The sequence below is a fragment of the Otolemur garnettii genome, unplaced genomic scaffold (assembly GCF_000181295.1).
Source record: "Otolemur garnettii isolate 467f Iridium unplaced genomic scaffold, OtoGar3 scaffold00011, whole genome shotgun sequence".
Taxonomy (NCBI): domain Eukaryota; kingdom Metazoa; phylum Chordata; class Mammalia; order Primates; family Galagidae; genus Otolemur; species Otolemur garnettii.
The window spans coordinates 26,706,869-26,728,505 of NW_003852406.1; the positions used below are offsets into that span (position 1 = coordinate 26,706,869).

Below are 21,637 nucleotides of genomic sequence, written 5' to 3' on the forward strand. Positions count from 1 at the left end.
TTTTATTTTATTTTGAGACAGAGCCTCAAGCTGTCACCCTGGGTAGTGTGCCGTGGCCTCACAGCTCACAGCAACCTCCAGCTCCTGGGCTCAAGCGAGTCTCCTGCCTCAGCCTCCCAAGTAGCTGGGACCACAGGCGCCTGCCACAACGCCTGGCTATTTTTTTGGTTGCAACTGTCATTGTTGTTTGGTGGGCCCAGGCTGGATTTGAACCCGCCACCTTAGGTATATGTGGCTGGCGCCTTAGCCACTTGAGCCACAGGAGCCGAGCCAGCTAGCTCTCTTTTAAAAGGAGTATGAATTCATGGATTCAAACATATTTGATGGATTTTATTTAATATTATTTATTTATTTATTTTGAGACAGAGTCTCCAGCTGTTGCCCTAGGTAGAGTGCTGCAGCATCATAGCTCACAGCAACCTCCAACTCTTGCCTCAGTTTTTCTATTTTTAGTAGAGACAGGGTCTTGCTTTGCTCAGCCTGGTCTTGAACTCATGAGCTCAAGCAATCCACATGCCTCGGCCTCCCAGAGTACTTGGATTACAGGTGTGAACTACTACATCCGGCCTTTATTTTTTTGAGACAGTCTCACTCTGTCACCCAGGGTAGAGTGCTATCGCATCATAGCTCACAGCAATCTCAAACTCCTGGGCTTAAGTGATCCTCCTGCCTCAGCCTCCCAAGTAGTTGGGCCTACAGGCACCTGCCATGCCTGGCTATTTTTCTTTTTTTGAGACAGAGTCTCACTACATTGCCCTCAGTAGAGGTTTGGCGTCACAGCTCACAGCAACCACAACTCTTGGGCTTAAGTGATTCTCTTGCCTCAGCCTCCCAAGTAGCTGGGACTACAGGCGCCTGCCACAAAACCCAGCTATTTTTTGGTTGCAGTTGTCATTGTTGTTTAGCAGGCCCAGGCCAGGCTCAAACCCCCCACCCTTGGTGTATGTGGCTGGCACCCTACTCACTGAGCTACGGGCACTGAGCCACCTGGCTATTTTTTTGTTGTAGTTGTTGTTGTTTATCAGGCCCGGGCCTGGTTCGAACCCACCAGCCCCGGTGTATGTGGCCGTAGCCATAACCCTTAAGCTATGGGTGCCGAGTCAATACCCAGCTAGTTTTTCTATTTTTAGTAGAGATAGGGTCTCACTCTTGCTCAGGCTGGTCTTCAACTCCTGAGCTCAGGCAATCCACCCGCCTCGGCCTCCCAGAAGGAGGTGGCCATAAAGGTCATACGCAACGGATTTTATGGCCACCCTGCATTTGAAGAATTTTAATTCATGGCAAGTATTATTTTTTGAGACAAAGTCACCATTCCCAGCTTATTAGTATTATTGGCATTCAAATTGTCCTATTTCGAAGAGTTGGAGCCTCTTCAGATTGGCTCCTAAAAAGACTTGATCAACCTCTAGTATCCTTTGTAATATCCTTTTTTTTTTTTAATTTTAGCCAAAATTCTTCCCAAGGGATATAGTTCTATCTGGTATGACCAAGTGTTCAAGGCTTATCTTTTACATTCCTTGCCCCAGATTTATAAACAGCTGTTTCTCCAAGAGGCAGTCGAGGATCATAATTTGTGTGTTAGGAAATGAGGATGCTCATTGCTGTGAGTTGCTCATTGTTTCTAGCACTTTAAGAAAAGAAAGAAAGATTAGATAGGTAAATGATAGATATCAGCTATGTGTAGCGTTGTTTTTTTTTTGAGACAGAGTCTCAAGCTGTCATCCTGGGTAGAGTGCTGTGGCATCACAGCTCACAGCAACCTCCAACTCCTGGGCTTAAGCAATTTTCTTGTCTCAGCCTCCCAAGTAGCTGGGACTACAGGCACCGCCATAGTGCCAGGCCATTTCTTGGTTATAGTTGTCATGGTTGTTTGGCAGGCCAGGGCTGGATTTGAACCCACCAGCTCTGGTGTATGTGGCTGGTGCCTTAGCCGCATGAGCTACAGGCACCAAGCATATATAGCATATTTTTAAAAACTTAACCATTTTCAGATTACATCTGTATTTCCTTTTTTCCATATCAAAAATTTTGACTTTCAAGGATAAAGGAAATGATAAATTAGAATATTCTTTTATTATTATTTTTTTTTTTTTTAGATAAGAGTCTCGCTCTGTTGCTCCAGGTAGAGTATAGTGGCATCATCATAGCTCATAGTGCTGGGCTCAAGTGATCATTCTGCCTCAGCCTTGCAAGAAGCTGGGACTACAAGCTGTGCACCACCATGCCCAGCTGATTTTTTTCTGTTTTTGGTAGAGATGGGGTATCACTTTTGCTCAGGCTGGTCTCAAACTCCTGACCTTAATTGATCCTCCCACCTCAGGCTCCTGGAGTACTAGGGTTACGGGTGTAAGCCACCATACCCAGCCAATCCTCATTATTAATTACTTATTTATTTTATTCCACATTCCACTATACTCTCAAAATAGCAATGCTAATATTACCAATTCCAAAGTGATTACTGAGACAGTTACATAAATTGTTTTGCATATGCTGCCTCCATTCCTCCCTCACCTATTTTTTAGAACAATAATTGGCCAATATTTTTTCTACCATTTTAATTTTGAACTGCATGATTCATTCAGTTTTAGTATTCACAGAGTTGTACAACCATCACCACTCTCCATCTCTACAATGTTTCCATCACTCCTGAAATAAACCCAACACTTTCCTATTTGTCTTTTCTTCTACTCCCTGGTAATCTACCTTCTGTCTCTGAATTTGCCCCTTCTGGACATTTCACATAACTGGACTCATACCATATATGGCCTTTTGTGTCTGGCTTCTTTCACTTAACATCTTTCCAAGGCCTGTCTGTGTTACAGCATATAATACAAGTCATCTTTTTAAGTAGAAAATAAGCCTATATGAGAATGATTAGGTACCAAATTTCTCATCCCCCTACACAAAGCAAGTTGCTGCAGCTAACTTTAGCTTGCTTTTTCTTTGCAGTGGCCTGAAACTATTGTTGAATGAGAGCCATCTAAGCCTGCCAGAAAGTACAGTGCATGTATGGCAACTGCTGATGACTACCCAATGCATCGGGAAGAACTGGGCTGCTGTGGGGTAGTAAGGAAGTTCACATCCCAAGATACATCTGCTCTCAGCCACTTAGAGCAGTTATGTGGGTCCAGCCTCTTCTGTACTTGACACCATCACTCTGCCATCCCAGATGGACAGGAGCTTTCAGCATAGAAATGCAGGCTGCAGTCTGTTTACAGGAGCCCACAATAGAAAGGCTTTGTTTTCCATCTGTGATCAGCCTTGGGTTCTATAGCTGCCATACCTGAACCAGACCATGAATAGGAAGAGTAGATTACAACTTCAGAGCTAAAAACCTCTCTTCTCCTAAATCTGTGACCAGAGCCAATCCCCTTGGACTTCAGCATTGAATGCTATGAATCCCAGATAATACTGCCCCTCAGCCTACATGGAAGGCTTAGGTCAGCTATCCCCAAGACCTGGGAATTTCTTCCAGAGCTTGCTCCCCTACCCAGCCTACCCCTAACTCTGGACCCTACCCTCCTATCAGGTAGAGCCCTAATCACAGTGAATTGAATGATGTGTTTATGTGGCAACTTCCTCACCCAGTCCGGGAGGCTTTTGAAAGCAGGGATGGTGTTATTCATTTTATACCCCCAGGCCCAGAGAATACTCTTCATCAGTGTGTTAACAAGGTAGAGAGGGAAGAAGTCAGTGAAGTGATAAGTCTTGTCCCCTAGACTGGCTTCACCTCTTCAGTGTTGCCACCCTTTCCTCTTCCCCAGTATAGGATAGGGCTCAGAAAAATTCTCATCTATAGAACTTTGGGGAAATACCTTTATTTAGCTTAGGTAGATGTTTCTACACATAGAATACTTGGGTTAAATTTTTCTCTGTTGCATTAAATCAATGGTCATTAAGCTCTTACATATGATAAACACAAACATGCAAGCATAATACAGACTAGAATAAAAGGCTGGTGTATACAGACATTAAGAACAGGTTTTAGAAAATGGAAACCAGTAAGAGGTGATTGAAATACCACCCCCTCACTCCAGCCCTCATCCTGGTGCCCAGATATGTGCACTCCCTCTGCTCTCTGCTCCTCTTAGATGTAAGTCCTCAGACCTCCTGGAGAGGTCTTAAAAGGCAGTCTGTCTCTCTCTCTCTCTCTCTCTCTCTCTCTCTCTCTCTCTCTCGCTCTCGCTCTCGCTTGGTCCTGCCTGCAGAGAAGGCAGAGGAAGACTATTCCCCCAGGCACAATATCCCAGACTCATGGGGTCAGATTGCTCAGCATTGTCTAAGCAACAAGACCAACTCTGTGCCAGTGCCCTGGGTTGTCTTTTCTCTTCACTCTTGGTAGCTCCCAATTGTCAAGGAGATTGGACAGGTCCTTGCGTGGCCTGCTCTAGCTGTTTCTCACATTAGTCAGCATCCTCATAAAGCCAGCCAGCTGCTGAGTCCAGGGACTTCCAGAGAGCTCTTCAGATCTCAGAGGCCTAAGGGCCTCCTTAACCCTACCAGGCCTCCTACCTCGAGCACAACTTCAGAAGGCTCTTTTGGCTCCTGTGTTGCCTGCTGTGTCCACTGTCTGTGGTCAACATGGAGAGGGGCTAGTCCAAGTTAGGGGCAGGCGTGATCCCCTAGATAGGCCAAGTAGACAGAGTCTAGGCTTCAAGGCAGCGTTCTCAGGCCCCTAATACCGCATCTGCACTTGGAAGTGCTCACAATGGGCATGCTTCATGCTCAGCCCATAGATGGGGGTCATGTCCACCTTCACACCTGGCAGCACACTGAATTCCACCTGCTGCAGCAAGATGGCCAAGAAAAGAAAGACTTCCATGCGGGCAATGGTCTCTCCAATGCACTTCCGCTTGCCCAAGCCAAAAAGAATCACCTTCTCACTTAGTGCTTTGTTGATAATGCCATCAGCGGTAAGAAATCGTGTGGGCCGGAACTCGAATGGGTCACCCCACAGCTTCCTGTAACCAGAGGGAAACAGCTGAAGAGGCAGCCTGGGGGCTCTGAAGCACCAAGTGGCTTGAGCCCAGCCCACAAACAGGAGGGTCTGAAGCCCAGGAGAGGAGGGGCCCTGCCTTCCCTGTGCCCTTCTCAACTTACTGGTCATGGTTGATCTGCCACTGATTCACAAAGACACAGTGCCCCTTGGGGATGTAAAAGCCATTGATACTCGTGTTTCTAGTGGTGCTGGGGAGAGAGCAAGTTCAGTCAGGCTCAGGGCCACCAGGGAATGTCCCTATCTCCCATTCCATGTCCCTCCCACCTTCCTAGTCAGGTATGACAAGTGTCAGAAGCCGTAAAGCTTTACCAATGGGGAATGGTGAAGGGAACGAAGGAGGAGTGTCGGAAGGTCTCCAAGATGAAGGCCTCCAAATAGGGCAGCTGGAGTCTGTCAGATAGCCGGGGCCGCCGGGCCCTGCCAATTACTGTGTCTGCAGAACACAGAGGACCAGATTGGTTAAGGGGCTGCCTAGACCTTGGCCAGACCCCTGGGCATGACACTTGAAAGGAATTACCACCTACCTAGTTCCTCCTGGATCTTTTTCTGTATCTTGGGGTTCGTCACCAAGTACATAAGGCTCCAGGAGATGGCAGTTGTGACTGTGTCAAACCCTGGACAAGGTAGAACAAAGGGAGAAGTTAGGCAGGTGGTGGGTCAATGCACCTGGGCACAGGAAGGGCACAATGAGGTTACTCATACCAGCTCCAAAGAGATCTGAGACAATATTAACGATCTTCTCATCTGACAGCTGGATGTTGGCATTCTCATCCAGCTTCTTGTCCTGACAGTGCTCAATCAGGCTGTCTGTGATGTCCCGGATATGGCCCTGGATAGGGAAGGTCCATGAGTGAGCAAGATACCAAACTCAGACTTACCCCTCCATCCAGGCCTGGTTGCTCAAGAGATGACACTCCCGATGCTGTTAACCCCAGCTTCTCTCTCCTCTCCAAGGCTCTATCCTACCTTGGAATACTACTATCCTCTACTCAAGGGACACCTGACACTGAGTCTGGTACTGTGTTTCTCTGGATGTGCTCTTTAACTTCTACCATCTGGCCAGGAAACAAACTCTTTAACTCTTCCTGGTCCTCACAAGTGTCCCCAGATACTGCATGTGGTGGTTATGCTGTGGCTATTGCTATCTGATGGAATCACAGAAGAGCTACTGGAGAAAAAATTCTATTGCTCTGCCAAGAATGGAGTCCACTCCACAATTGGCTCCAAAATCCAGGGTGAATCCTCTAAGAACTTGCCAAACCTCAGGCTGTGCCTTGTATCTCGGACTTCGTAGCCCCTAACCCTACTTGCTCCCACCACCCGCATGCCTCTCTCCAGCCAGTACCTTCTCAAACGTTTTGTAGTGTTCCTTGACCATCTTCTCCATGAAGCTGCAGAACTTCTTGTTCAGGTCCTTGAAGGCATCCAGGGCAGGGTTGGGCAGGTAGCGGAGGATGGGGAAGAAGTCAGCTGGGTTTCCAGAGGCCGCCACCTCCCCGAACTCATTATTCAGGTTGACTATGCTGAGCAGTTCTTGGTTGTTATGGTCATAGCGCTGGCCAAAGCATATAGCACAGATGACATTGGCCACAGACACTACCACATACCTGTAGGGGTCAAAGTGCCCAGCCCCTGCCATCAACTCCTGGAACTTGCTGATTAGGGCTTCAGCCTCCTTGCTCACATGCTCCTCCAGGTAGCAGGAGGATGAAGAAGCCGGATCCGAGGCAATAGAGAAAGTCTTCAGGCCATTCTGGGCCAGGCGCCGACGGGCAGCCCACACTGGTCCAGAGTCTGGGCTGAAGGTCATGCTCTGGCCCTCAGTGATGAGGGTGAAGCTATAGAAGTCCGGCCGGCCCTTAAAATCATCTCCCTGCCGCACCAGGGCCTGCCGGACGGTGTCCAGGCCACTCAGCACCAGCACGGGCGTGGAGCCAATGCGGATCTGTAGCACGTCCCCGTACTGCTGGCTCATCTTAGACAGTGCCAGGTGTGGGTTCTTCCCCAGGGTCAGCACGTGCCCGATCAGGGGCCAGCCCCACGGCCCTGGCGGGCTCTTCAGGCCTTTGGGGACCTGAGACTTTGAGGCACTGACCACCCAAAACACCAGGCAGAAGATGGCAGAGGCCAGGAGAAGCTCCGTGGCCGAGATGGGGATTAGAAGTCCAAACACAGAAAGCATGATCAGTGCAGGGATCTTGGAGGTGGCTGCTGAGAGATGGGGCAAGAAGAAAAAAATCAAGCCATCAGATGAAGGGATCGAGGAGCTGATAACCTAGTATCAGCATGCTAGTCAGAGAAAGGGGAAACCTTTCCACCCAGAACTGCCCACTGGACATGAAGGGGAGGAGGAGGTGGGAAGATGTTTGTTAAGCCGCCACCGTGTGCCAAGAATTTCATAGACATTTGTCACTCGGTCCTGGCTATACATCTATGAGGTAGACTGCAGTGAGGCTCGGGGTGACACAGCCAGGTAGTGTTGGATACCCAAGTTGCCCATTTTAGCACACCTTCTTTTAACTGTACCAGTCTGAAATGGCATCTTCCAAAGCCAGTATGTGTTCTCCCGAGAGCCCCTACTTCTTATTTTCCTAAAATCAACTTTAAATCCACCTGCATAGCATTATCCTAAACAATATCTATGTGAAAAAATAATTTTGAATTTTTCCCCCAACACATAATATTTGTCACCCCAAATCCCACTGAGTCCCACCCAACACACTTGGGAAAAACCTGAAGAACTAGGGGTGATTCTCTCCTTTGGCCTCATTCCACATTTGGGGAAATAGACTTCCAGAAGGGGCACTGATTTGCCCAAATTCACCTAGCAATCCATGACAGAGCCAGGACTTGGGCCCCTTAAGGACAGACAGTTCCTAGGAATTTGCCATCTGCTGTCACCTGTACCTCCCTTCGAAGAGTGGTCAGATCAACGAAGGAATTTTCCCAGAACCTCAGTTCTGTACTTCCTTAACCCCAGGATCTAGGAAATCCTACCAGACCCCAGGACAGGGTGGGGAGAGAATAGGGGACAGCTGAAGCCACACTGACTCTCAACCCAGCTCTCTGAGTTCAGCTGACCCTCAGTTTAAAGTAACTGGAGACCAGTGAGATTGAACTCCATAAAAGTCCAGGCCAGGGTTTTTGTTGGGCTCGATTCTCAATGAATGAACAGACAGGGCCTCCTCCTCTTGCAGATCACCTGAGAGCCTAAGGTAAAGGGAAGGCTCCCACTGGGCTGCAAAAATACTTCGGAATGGAATACTATAAATCAGGAATGAACCTGAACTTAACAGACACTGAAACAATGCTTTCTCTCTAGGCTTGATCTAGAAAGGGTGTGCAAATTCATAGGCCACTCTCTCCAAGGCATCAGACTCTGGCTGGGGCACATGCCTGATGCCCTGGACTGAAGGTCAGGAGACCCATGTTCTAGTCTAAGTGCCCTGGAGCTGGTCATTTTACTTCTGCACTCCAAACATAATACCCGAGAGAGAAGGTAGGACAAAATTTTCCAATTCAGAGTGCCCAGCTGGATCCTATGGATGCAAAGACTCAGATCCGCTTTGAGGAACCACAGAGTCTTACCCATAGGAGAACTATAAAAGGGAGCTATGTGGTTCCCACTCAAGTATTACAGTCACCTTGCAGTGTAGGGAGGCTTCCCACAGAGCTGAATCCCAAAACACACTAGCTCTCTAATTCCCTAAGGACTCTGCCAGCTGTTGGTGTGCCATGGCACTCTCTTCTTCACAATGAGTGCCCCAAGGACCTCCCACCTTTGTAAGATGGTAAGAGACCAAAGGAGATGTGACTGGTGAGTTTTCAGGGACTGATGCTCCCAGCTCCCTGCAGTTAGACAGTCAATTGGAGAGTGCCTAGGACTCCTACTCAAATCAGCCTCTCTTTTCTGAGCCAGAACATCTCAGCTCTGACAAGCCATCCCTTGGATAGGTAGAGCCTGCCAGGGGTAGCTTTTAGACAAGGCAGGGTACAGCTGGTATGAACCTAGCCCACCCAAGGAGAAGCCCCTGTCATCGCATAGCCTGAGGGACGAGCTGCTCACACTTCCAGCTACCCTCAACTCTATCTTTATTCCAGCCTCCCAGGTAACCCTGATGGCTAGCCCCAAGGTGGGCTGGGAGTCAGTGGGGGATACAGCTACAGCCTGGGTCCTAAAGTCCTGAATCGGAGGCCTCTTACATACAGGGGTCTGGTACTAGCAGTGGGAGCATGGGCAAGTCCTACTTTTCTCCCAGGCCTCAGTTTCCCTACTAGGAGGCTAGACCTCCTGGTCACTAAGGACATTCTCAGCCTCCTTTTGCAGAGGTGCTAGACCACTGGCTACCTAGAAGACCTGGAAGCACTAAAATTTTCCTTTAATTGGGAGAGAAGAAGCAAGCCAGAGGTCCCCCAGTACTCACCTGTGGCTGTGAGTAGGTGCTAAGCTGAGCTGGGAAGGCTGAACTCTGGAGCCAAGGACCCCTTAAGGCTGAACTCTGGAGCCAAGGACCCCTTAGAAGGATCAGAGAAGGCTCCAAGCAACTGTCACCTTCAGGATGAGGGTAAAGGCACTGCCACCTTTATAGGAGGAGGCCAGTGCCTGTGGCCACGCCTCCCCAGAACATAGGGAGGGGCAGCCCGATATGGGATCTGAGGAGAATCTAGCCGGGTAGGGGTCAAGAACTCTACAGGGACACCTCAACTAGGTGCTGGCACATACAGGGGTGAGGGCTGGGGATACCTGGGACTTCCAGTTACAAGGCACTCCAAGGGCAGTGCAGAACCCAGCCAAGGTGAGGGTTTGAGGGAAAAGTCCCAGCATGGTCTGGGGAGAGGGGCTGTCCATCCTGGGGCACAAGGACTCCACATCATCATTTTTGTACCTACTGGAACATTAGGGTGCAAATGCCACCCCCTCACTACTAACCAACCCAGATCAGACAGGCAGGGCGAGGGCTGCCAGGGAGTGACCTCCTTCCCCACCCCCACCCCCACCGCCCCTGTCCGAGTCCAGCTGGCTCGCGTGAGAAGCGCTGCGACCCCGGCCCTGAGGTCACTGGGGCCGGAAGGCCAGAGGCGCCACTGGGATGTCCCTGTCCCCCCGGAGCACTGGAGATTCGCAGACATTCACGTTTCCTGATGGAGGGACGAGAATGGATGTTGGACATGCAATATATTGCGTTCACTAGCGGCTCAGCGCCGCCTCTAGGGTCACTTTAGACATGCTGCAATCCCCGCATCCCTTCAGCTGGGGCCCACTGGGCCTTAAGGGTCCCTCTTGGATCCCAGGATTATTAGCGCTTTTGTCCGAGGGGCAGAGAATTGGGGTGGAGGCTGGGGCTGCACGGCTGTGCGTGGCTGAGTGAAGAGTGAGAGGGAGGCCCCGCGGGGCAGGAGTTGGACGGGGGACCCAGAGACCACAAAGGTTCCCCAGACTAGCGTGTCCCCCAGGCTAGTGTGTCCCACCCAGGCTAGCGTGCGTGCGATAGCTACATCCCTCCAGGGGGCAGAGGTCAGGCGGCCGTCCCTGCCCCACCTGGCCTGGGGCGCGGTGCCCAGGAGTTGCGTGAGAAAGGCCCGGAGGCTCCAGCCACCCAGCCGTCCAACTCCCCAGCCGCGCGCGGGTCTCTGCACAGTCACGCGAGGAGAGGGTGGGGGAGACGGAGTCGGGGGTGGGGCTCTTAAAGGGCCGGTCTCTCTCCGGCAGGAGTGGAAGGAGAGAAGCCCCGAAGCGTCGCAGGTGGGCAATTGGGTGGAGGGGTTTGCAGTACAAAGGATCCAGGTTTGCGTGCGGAGCTCGGCCTCTGCCTGCGAGGAGTAGGTGCCTGCCTATGTCCACATTTTAAGTCCACGCCTGTGGCAGAACACGCGGCACGCCTGGCTGTCTGCCAGAGACGCTGTTCCGCCCTGGCAGAGCCCTCCTGATGTAGAATAGCCAAGGAAAAGAGTCCAATTTGAGCGTCATTCGAGTTCATACTGTCCCCAACTAACATCATCACTCACCATCCCCGCTGTGCTCCCCAACCCAGCAAATGGCACCAAGCCCCATCCATCAGCTAGTACAGGCCAGAAAAAAAATTCACGCCACCTTCTCAGCTCCTACTCCAGGCAGATGCCACCTCATGCATTGCACAAATATTTGCAAGTGCCTACTATGTGCTGAGTGCTGTTCTGGGCTCTGGTGATTGACAAAGAAGGAAACAAAACTGAAAATGCTCCTGCTTTCAAGAAGCTCACATTCTTTTATTTATTTATTTATTTATTTATTTTGAGACAGAGCCTCAAGCTGTCCCCCTGGATAGAGTACTGTGGCATCACAGCTCATAGCAACCTCCAACTCCTGGGCTCAAGCGAGTCTCCTGCCTCAGCCTCCCAAGCAGCTGGGACCACAGGCACCCGTCACAATGCCTGGCTATTTTTTGGTTGCAGCCGTCATTGTTGTTTGGCAGGGCCAGGCTGGATTTGAACCTGCCACCTTGGGTGTACGTGGCTGGCGCCTCAGCCACTTGAGCCACAGGCACCAAAGAAGCTCACATTCTAATGGAAGAAGACAGATAATATGCCCCCAAATGCAGAGGATTTCAGAGGGTAAAAAATGCTACAGGCTCGGCGCCTATAGCTCAACCGGCTAGGGCGCCAGCCACGTACACCTAAGGTGGCGGGTTCGAATCCCCAGCCCGGACCCGCCAAACAACAATGACGGCTGCAACCAAAAAATAGCCGGGCGTTGTGGCGGGCGCCTGTGGTCCCAGCTACTTGGGAGGCGGAGGCAGGAGACTCTCTTGAGCCCAGGAGTTGGAGGTTGCTGTGAGCTGTAATGCCACGGCACTCTGCCCAGGGGGACAGCTTGAGGCTCTGTCTCAAAAAAAAAAAAAAAAAATGCTACAGAATAAAATAAAGCAGAAAAGGCTTAGGGATTATGTGAGGGCAGATTGTAATTGAAAACAAGGTGCTCAGGGAAGGCCTCTGGGAGATGCCACTGAGCAGAGGCAGAAGGAGCGTGGGATCAAGAATCAAGATGCTCAGACAGTGGATGATGCCTGCACCTGCCAGAGGAAACAGCAAGGTCAAAAGCCCTACAAGTGATTCTGGGATCAGTACCAGGGACACTGGCAAGAGGGGTGGGGCATGCAACTGGGGAGTTATCCTGGTATTTAGTGAGAGGATGAGATGTCATACGGGACATCCTGGTCTCATGTGTAGGGAGCACCCCACTGAGAAACATAGGACTTTTCCCATGTGAGAGACACGGCTGGCATCTGAGCAGGCCAAGATCACTCTGGCTGCTGTACTGAGAATAGACTGAAGGGGCAAAGGCTCATTTCTTCACTTGGACATCTGGCCAGTTTCACTGCCACTCCCCAGTCCAGGCCCCATCATTGCTTCCTAGAGTACTTAGCCCCCAACCCGGTTCCCCTTTGTCTTTTACTCCTTCCAATTCCTTCTCCACCCTGTGTACCCAGAGTGGTCCTTTCGAAAATGCAAACTCTCAGTCCATAATCACCTTCCTTAAACCCTCAAGCTCTTGCGTGAGAAGAGCTCTGTAGTAGCTCCTGCCACTCTAGAGATAGAAACTAGAATCTTTAGTTCTAATGTTCTCTACTTTGAGCCTCAGATAAAATGTTACTTTCTCTGGGTTGCCTTCCCAGCTCCTCCCCACAATAGGTTAGATTGTTCCTGGTCTCCATTCCAGCACTTCTCCATGGTAACTTCTCCAGCACTTTTGCCTGAGAGTCACTCAGCCTCACTATGACCCTGACCGGATCTGCCACTTCTTCCTCTATGTCCTACCATAGAAGACCAACCTGAAAGAAATTGATCTGATAAGGCAAGTCCTGGCAAGATATTAATAACTGGTAAAGGAGTTAGACACAGCTGTACTATAGGTGGGGCAAATGACAAGAGTGACATTGAATCCCAAATCTGATGCTAGCTGGGCGCAGTGGCTCACACCTGTAAGCCCAGCTACTTGGGAGGCTGAGGCAAGAGAATCACTTAAGCCCAAGAGTTTGAGGTTGCTGTGAGCTGTAAAAGTGAGACTCAAAAAAAAAAAAATGCTGGTGCTATGATGATGGAATTTAGGCAACAGAAAAGGCAAGAGACAAGGAAGCATTGCTGGGCTTTCTTAGCAACCTTCCAACAATTCTATCTTCAACATATTTGACTCAGCCTAAGAAGCTTTAGTGTACCCAAGAGAAGTCTGTCCTTCAATCCTAGTTGGAACTAAAGCCATGGAGAGTAGAGCAATCCTGTGGAGAAGCCATGGCAAGGAAGTGGGAAGTAAAGCACTCCTAGATCCCCCATCCTGCTCAACCTCTCCCTCCATGCCCCCCACAGCAGCCTGGTCATCAGGGCAGTGAAGCCATCTAGCGCTAGGATTCCTGAGCAGAGACCAAAGAAGCCCCTTCTCTTGAATGAAGGAACACTTTGTTCAGAGTTTTAAGGAGCTCTTGACCTCAAAGAAATTCATTAGCCAATAAAGCCAATTCCTCTCCTACTGCTTTGGTGGACAAACTAATGCCAGAAAGAAGAGACCCAAGTACCCATGACAAATCAAAGCAAAGCCCAGAACTCTGGCCTTTCACTTCCAAATCCCACTACGGTTTACTGTCCTAGGCTATTTGCAAAACTCCAGGAGGCCAAAGGTAGACAGGCTCAACCCATCTCCACATACCCCTGCACTAGTGCACTGGGGTTACAGGAGGCGTCGCATTTCTTATTGCCAAGCCTTTGGCCGACAGCTCACAATGACAGGAAGGGGGCTAGCACTGAGCACTGGGCAGAGAAGCAGGGACACAGGCAGGAGGTTAGAGGACCTTGGCCTGGAGCTGAACACTCAATCCTGGGTCAAAGTTTACTTGCCTTTGCGTGAGAAGCTCTTTGGCTAGGATTCCCTAGTGATTGATACCAGGAACAGGTCAGGGGGGCTCTGGGCTGAAGGCAAGGAGACAACTGAGGATGTTGACCCTGTAGTCATTCAGCCTAGAGCCTTCAGCCAGCATTGCCAAGGGCTGTGTGGTGGGGGACACTGAGATAAGCAAAATCCACAGCAAACCCTTGACCCAGAGGTAGGAGCCACACACTAAATAGGGACTGTACTAAGTCTAGAGATGCTACAGGAGCTGTGAGGAAAGGGGGCCAGGTGGATTAAAGGGACTCTCCAGGGACTGATGAAGCAGAGAAAAGTCACTGAGTCTGACAAGCATAGGAAGAGCATTCCTGGCATGGGGAGTGGGCTTGACATGAACACAAGATGGTAGTGGGAGGTCAGGGTGACACACTTAGGGCAGAGTGTAGTGTGGATGGATACGGAGAGCTATGACTTGTCTCCCAATGTGTCCTCACGCCACCCACCTACCAGAGATTTAAGCCTTAAGCTCCCTCCTCTCCTGCCTTTGCTCAGGGAGCCAGACAGATTCAATTTAGGCTGAGATGGCTACCTGGCTCTTGATTACTATCATTAGGGTGACAGTACTTTCCCAGAACAGTCTTGGTCTAAGCCTGTTGTCCTGGCATAATTATTGCAAGTGTCTTCTTTCACTCTCAAAAGAGGTGTTTGGATAATAAATGATATCCTGGTTTGGATAATAAATGATAAGATCACCTCGGTGATAGAGGACATCTGAGGGTTTTGTATACCCAGCATCTATTCTCTCTTCTTCTGGCAATACCACATCAGTTGTCCTTAGAGGACCATCCTGCCCCTCCTCTCAGCCATTAGGTTTGGTGGAGCTGACCCTACTCCAGGCCAGGACAATGAGAACCCCCTAGGCGTTTTGATGAAATCACTGGAAAAGAAAACCTCTCCTGCCAGAGGTGTCTATACTGGTTAGAAAATAAGCCTGGGGCTGCCAGTAGCCACTTTTTAAAAAAAAATTTTTTGAGACATAATCTCATTATATTGCCCTTGGTAGAGTGCCATGCCAGCTCACAGCAACTTCAAACTCTTGGGCTTAAGAGATTCTCTTGCTTCAGCCTCCCAAGTAGCTGGGACTACAGGCACCTGCCACAACACCCCCACTATTTTCTTGTTGCAGTCATCATTGTTGTTTAGCTGGCCTGGGCCGGGCTCAAACCTGCCATGTTCAGTGCATGTGGCTGGCACCATAACCACCGTGCTACAGGTGCCAAGCACCAGTAGCCTTTTTTTTTTCCCAGACAGAGCCTCAAGCTGTCACCCTGGGTAGAGCACTGTGGCATCACAGCTCACAGCAACCTCCCGCCCAGCTATTTTTTGGTTGCAGCCGTCATTGTTGTTTTGGCGGGCCCGGGCTGGATTCGAACCCGCCAGCTCAGGTGTATATAGCTGGCGCCTTAGCCACTTGAGCCACAGGCGCCGAGCCTATAAAAGATTTTCTTTAGGCTTGGCACCTGTGGCTCAAGTGGCTAAGGCGCCAGCTATATACACCTGAGCTGGCGGGTTCGAATCCAGCCCGGGCCCGCCAAACAACAATGACGGCTGCAACCAAAAAAGAGCCGGGTGTTGTGGCGGGCACCTGTGGTCCCAGCTATTTGGGAGGCTGAGATAGGAGACTCGCTTGAGCCCAGGAGTTGGAGGTTGTTATGAGCTGTGAAGCCACAGCACTCTACCCAGGAGGATAGCTTGAGGCTCTGTCTCAGAAAAAAAAAAGAAAGAAAATCTTTTATAGAATGATGTCTACCCAGAGGGAAGCAGAATTGGGAGATGAAGGAGAAACATTAATATGACATTAGACATCTAGTTTCATTATTCCTGAAATCAATGACATCCATAGGATACCCCATTATATGGACCAATATCTCCACTACATCCCCTTTCTCCTCTTTTCCCCCTCTCCTTCTTTACCACTGCCTCTTTTCCTTATTCTTTCATCTCCTTCTGTCCCGTCTTGTCTTTCTCTTCTAGCATGAGTTGGGTCTGAGGGACTTGCAACTGCAAGGATTATAACCCAAACCTGTCAGCCAGGAAGGCTCACCCAGCAGAGCAGAGCTTTCTGAGAGATTAAACCTTGGCACTTGACGTGGGACACAAGACCTATCCAGGCTGGACAGAGTCCAGAAGTTACTCCTATCTAACAGCTTCCTTCTGATCTGCCCCTGTGCCAAAATGTCCACAACAGAATCACTTTGGGAGGCTAGTTATTTCTCTGGAGGACCCTCTGATGGTGTTGGGCTATTGGCTGGCAAATCTGTGAGAGAAGCCTTGCACATGGCCATGTTGATCCGCTGAGTCTGTATGGTGTCACTGTAGTCTCTCTGCATTCCCAGTAGGCTGGGAGCAGAGGTCACACCATGGTGGCTGGGAGCAGAGGTCATACCATGGTGGCTGAAGGCTCCTTGGCTCCAAGTGAACAGCCAGGATAAGGCTGTCACCAAGTTTCTGCTGTGCCATTTGCTCCCTTGCTCCTCTCAACCCTCAGCTCTCCAGCTCCTATTTGAGAAAAAGATGCCAGTGTTGCCCTGAGTTCAGGACAGGCAGAGTTGTTTTCAGGAAGAAGTCACTGAGGGAGCTCCAGGGGAAAACAGTCCTTCCAGTGGCCTGGAAGGCCATTCCCGAGCTGGCTCCCATTACCTTTCTGACCACCGTGCCTGTTACTCTCCCTCCCCTGGCTCACTCCTTTCCAGGCACAAAGCCTCCCTGAAGTTCCTAAGACACTCTTGGCAAGTCCCTCTCTGCATATGTAGGGACCAGTCCATGCAGGAAATAGTCAAACTGGGTCCCTCAAACCAGGCCACTGAGGGGCGTTTTATGAACTGACCATTTGCAAAGGGGTCGTTGAGGTTTAGGGAAACATAAGGGATAATGAAGCATCTCAGTGTTAGCGACAATAGGACCAGAGTAGCAAAGAAAGGAGAGAACACAGTGCTCGGAGGGTGGCTGTGGGAGGGCTATAGAGAAGAGTTGTGGCCTTTGGTAGAAGGTCGTGGCTAGTGCTCAAAGACCCTGCAGGGAGAGAGCCTAAAAATTCCAGCCGCACTCTAGTCCTGCCCTCTATCCTGCTGGTGTGTTCCATGAATGGAGCCTGACTGGAAGCCAGAGAGCAAGAGGCCCATTAATGTGGCCTACGTAAGTCAACCCTCCAGGACTGTGAATAGAGAAGGGTGAAGAGAAGCAAGTGGAAGACATCTAACCTTCCACCTCAGGGCCTTTGCACTTGCTCTTCCCACCAGCAGCAAGCTTTTCTCTCCCCAAATGCTCATGTCTTACTCTCTCAAATATCACCTCTCACTATGCCTTCCTCAGCCTTCATATCTAAAACTGCTATCCTGACTCATAGTCTTTATCCCTCTCTGTTTGATTTTTATTTGTAGCCAATTAGAAACTTCAAACATTCTGCATATTTCACTGAAGCTCAAATGTAAGCTCCAGCAGAACAAGGACTTTGTTATGTTTTGATTAATGTTTCATCAATAGCACCTAGCACATAATGGATGCTAAATAAATATTTGTTAAATGGATGGATAGAAGCATGTCAAACCCCCAGACAGGAGCATACTGTCTGGCCTGGAGTGAGATTCTGGGTCTTAGTAGGCAGGGCCCCAGCTGCAAGATGGTCGGCTAAATGGATCCCCCAGCCCACATTATTTCCTCAGTGCCTGTTAGGTGAGTGTTAGTCATTCTGCTGACAATCAGGCATAATCCTGCTTTAAAAAGTTCATCTTGGAGGCAGCATCTGTGGCTCAGTGAGTAGGGCGCTGGCCCCATATACCTAGGGTAGTGGGTTTGAACCTGGCTCCAGCCAAACTGCAACAACAACAACAAAAATAGCTGGGCGCCTATAGTCCACATACACTGGAGCTGGTGGGTTCAAATCCAGCCCAGGTCTGCCAAATGACAATGACAACTGCAACCAAAAAATATCCGGGCGTTGTGGCAGGCCCCTGTAGTCCCAGCTAGTTGGAAGGCTGAGGCAAGAGAATTGCTTAAGCCCAAGAGTTGGAGGTCGCTGTGAGCTGTGACACCAAGGCACTCTACCCAGGGCAACAGCCTGAGACTCTGTCTCAAAAAAAAAAAAGAAGTTCATCTTGGTCTGGCCTGGCTTAGCATCCTGTCTTGTGCCAGTAGTTGACACCCCTGTCCAGGGCCATTAGCTAGGCTGAGTCTCATTGCCAACCACATGGCATTATTACTAGAAGTCCCCAACCTCTTCCAATTTCAAAGACTCCTGGTTCCTCCCCAAAAAAGGCTGCTCCCTCCACACTCCAGACCCATCTCAGTAATTAGGGGAGATCAGGTTCTGAAGCTGCCCTCAGCACAGAGAACGCTCTGAACGAGAGGGACAAGAGACCTCCATGTTTCATTAGGTAGAGAAAGTCTGTGGAGAACCAGACCCTGGGACACTGTCCAGGGACAGCTGGCCCAGAGGTCCTAAGCTGACTCTAGACACAGTGGAGATGAAGGGAGACCTTCTTTCTCCTTTTACTCTTCTTCCTCTAATGACATCAAATATAAGTCTATAATTTAGACCCATATCATAGAACATAATTTGACTTATTCTTCTCAGGTTGACAGTTTCTTCCACCATCGTTGGGGAAATGTTTGCCAAGCCAGCAAATTGTGAAAATGGCCTTGCAGGGGCATGTTTGATCTGCTGAAGGGCATGTTCAGCATGATCTGAGGAACACTGTTTCCGGCTCACAGAGGTTTGTTGATAATGAAGGTTCGTGTCCTCACATCAGAGCAGAGTCCAGCATCAGAGCCTAAGAGGACACTTTTTTGTCAGCCAAGTGCTCTTCAAAGTGCTCTTCTCTGGTTTGAATGTGTCCTCAAATTTCATGGGATAGAAACTTAACAGTTGCAAACCAGTTGGGTGGGGGGTGGTCAGGGATGGTTTGTTTTCACACGTCCCTAACCCCCTCATTGGTTTGCGACTTTAATCCCCAAATTCACATAGTGATTGGAGGTCTCTGGGAGGTAATTAGGATTAAATAAAGTCATCAGGGTGAGGCCCCCATCTTGGGACTGGAGGTTTTATAAGAAGAAGAAGAGAGACTTAAGCTGACTCACACACACTTCCCCTGTCACCACAAGAGACCTTCTGCCATGTTATGACACAGCAAAAATGCCCTCACCAGATGCTGGTGCCTTGATTTGGACTTCCCAGCCCCCAGAACTATGAGCTAGATAAACTCCTCTCCTTTATAAATTGCCTAGACCATGGTATTTTGTTATAGCAACAGAAATTTTCCTGGCTGAGACATGCTGCCATGGCCTCTGCCATTGGGATGGTCCCATTTGGATCTATGGGACGTAGATCCCATACATAGCTCACTGCAGCCTACAACTCCTGGCTATTCCACTAGCCAATGACAGCCATTCAGTCAACTTAAGGATCTTTTCCCAACTACTCTAACAACTTATAGTCACCCAGTAGCCATTCCCCCCAACCTTGATCTTTCCTTCTTGCCAGCACTCCTCTTACCAGTTTTGTCCAGGTATCCTCTACCTTCTTTTCTTTTTTCTTTTTCCCTATTTGTTTTTGTTTGGGTTTTGTTGGTTGTTGAGACTGGGATTGCTCTATCACCCAGGCTGGAACTGTAGCCTACAACTCCTGGGCTCAAGCAATCCATCCTCTTGCCTCAGTCTCCCAAGCAGCTGGGACTACAGACACATGCCACCACACCTACATAATTTTTAAAAAATTTTTACATATACATGTGTTTATTAGGTTTCCACTTTTGGCCTTCACAAAATTAAAAAGGCTTAAAATTTAACAACAATAACAATGTTTAAGATAAGGAGTAGAAACAAAAACCTCGTAAAGAATGAATTGAAGATAAATACATTCAGAAAGGAAATCAGACGATTGCTGCAACGAAGTATTAAGCAATAATAATAATAATAATGTAAAGAAAGTAACATTCACATTGTCAAATAAGAGTATGACTATTACAGAATGCTTTGACTCTGAGGTTCAGTATGGAGTCAACAATTAACTTATTATTTTTTCCCAAAGTCTCAAAAAATAGACAACTAATATTTATAAATAAAAATAAAAGATAATTTAAAAACACAGATCATGCCAAATCTCATAGACAATAGAAGAAGAAGAAATACTTCAAAACCCACATAATTTTCTTATATTTTGTAGAGTTAGGGGCTCACAATCTTGCCCAGGCTGATCTCAAACTCCTGACCTCAAGCAATCTTCCCACCTCAGTCTCCCAAAGTGCTGGGATTAAGGTGTGAACCACCACTCCCTGCCCTCCACTCAATTTCTTTTTTTTTTTTTTTGCAGTTTTTGGCCAGGCCGGGTTTGAACCCACCACTTCTGGTATATGGGGCCGGCGCCCTACTCCTTAAGCCACAGGTGCCACCCTCTCCACTTACTTTCTAGAGCTATGTGCTTTAGGAGAAGCTGACTCTAGCTCCAACCTCAGAGAGTGGGTCCAGCCTCTATTGTCTTAATGGTAATTGGGTTAAAGATGAACCTGTGACAGATTCTGGCCAACGACATATTGAAGAAATCTGCTGGGACAGCTTTTGGGAAAGTTTTCTTCACTCTTAAAGGGAACACATGGCAAGGGATGCACTTATGACATTCTGGTCCTTGTCATGTCTAAATGATGTGATAGCCAAAACTACAGCAGCCATTTTGTGACCATAGGGAGTCAGCTTGGGGGGAAGCTGACATTCCAAGGATAGTAATGCAGAAATGCAGAAAGGGAGAGTAACGTAATAAGGTTCTGACCATTAGTCAGCCTGATGAATGTGTGTTGAATAAATGCTTTGAGTGACACAGGGTGCCCTAATCCTCACTTGAGCCTCAACCCACCCTGCATCTCCCTGGGTTCTTCTTCTTTGGATGGGCACATTCCAAATGTGCCCTCCCTCATGATAGTCTCCTGGTTCTCCCTCTCCTCTGCCCCATGCCCACTGGGCTGCTCTTTCCCTACATTTGGCTCTGGATAGACTACTGAACTTCTTCAGGTCTCCATTTCATCAGCCATAAAATGAAGCTGATAATAGTGTTCACCTCACAGGGTTGCTATGAAGCTAGAATAGAAATGGCCCATGTTAATCATGCAGCACAGAACTTGGGGCATAGCAGGTGCTTACTGAATTTTAACTATTTGTTTTATTACTTGCCATTTTCATAAAGTCAGTGCAGGAAATGCCCCAAGCAGAGTCTTTACAAAGCTCTTGTGCAGGATAGCATTCTTATTTGTGAACACAAAATGATTCCACAAATATTTCTCTGAGTACAGTCATTCCTTGGTATCCATAAGAGATTGGTTCCAGGAACCCGCATGAATACCCAAATCCACAGCTCAAGTCTCTTATATAAAATGATGTAGTACCTGTGTATCACTTATGTACACCCTCCTGTATACTGTAAATCATCTCTAAATGGCTTGTGATAGCTACTACAATGTAAATGCCATGTAAATAGTTGTTATTCTATATTCTTTAGGAAATAATGTGTCAATACAGACACAACTATTCATTTCTCTGTTTGAATACATTTGATCTGCTGTTGGTTGAATCCACTGGTGTGGAAACCAGACCTGGAAGACTGACTGTATGTGCTCTGTGCCAGTGTATATCCTGGAGAAGAGAGATTTGAAGAAAAGCAGAGGCTGCCTTGACCTTCAGGGAGCTCCTGATGCAGAGGGGACCCAGTGTATTATTGGGGGGTAGTTAGTATGAGGGCT

At 48.8% G+C, this 21,637-nt stretch overlaps 1 protein-coding gene across 1 annotated transcript; it reads right to left on the reverse strand.

Annotated features, from left to right (window-relative positions):
- Positions 1 to 4,518: 4,518 nt before the first annotated feature.
- On the reverse strand, positions 4,519 to 7,209 carry LOC100955410 (cytochrome P450 1A1). Its single transcript, XM_003784515.3, has 6 exons — positions 6,345 to 7,209; positions 5,702 to 5,828; positions 5,524 to 5,613; positions 5,309 to 5,432; positions 5,101 to 5,187; positions 4,519 to 4,961 (listed from the first exon to the last, which is right to left on the reverse strand). The coding sequence occupies exons 1-6, from the start codon at positions 7,179 to 7,181 to the stop codon at positions 4,676 to 4,678; spliced, it is 1,551 nt and encodes a 516-aa protein (XP_003784563.1). The 5' UTR covers positions 7,182 to 7,209; the 3' UTR covers positions 4,519 to 4,675.
- Positions 7,210 to 21,637: the final 14,428 nt, after the last annotated feature.

What these genes read in the sequence shown, in the direction of transcription:
- LOC100955410 (XM_003784515.3), bottom strand. Translation starts at nt 7,181, where the DNA reads ATGCTTTCTGTGTTTGGACTTCTAATCCCCATCTCGGCCACGGAGCTT. An exon ending in CTCAGATCTCTTTGGAGCTG is followed by an intron (nt 5,614 to 5,701) that starts GTATGAGTAACC and finishes TACCTTGTCCAG; the next exon opens with GGTTTGACACAGTCACAACT. An exon ending in TGGCAGATCAACCATGACCA is followed by an intron (nt 4,962 to 5,100) that starts GTAAGTTGAGAA and finishes CTCTGGTTACAG; the next exon opens with GAAGCTGTGGGGTGACCCAT.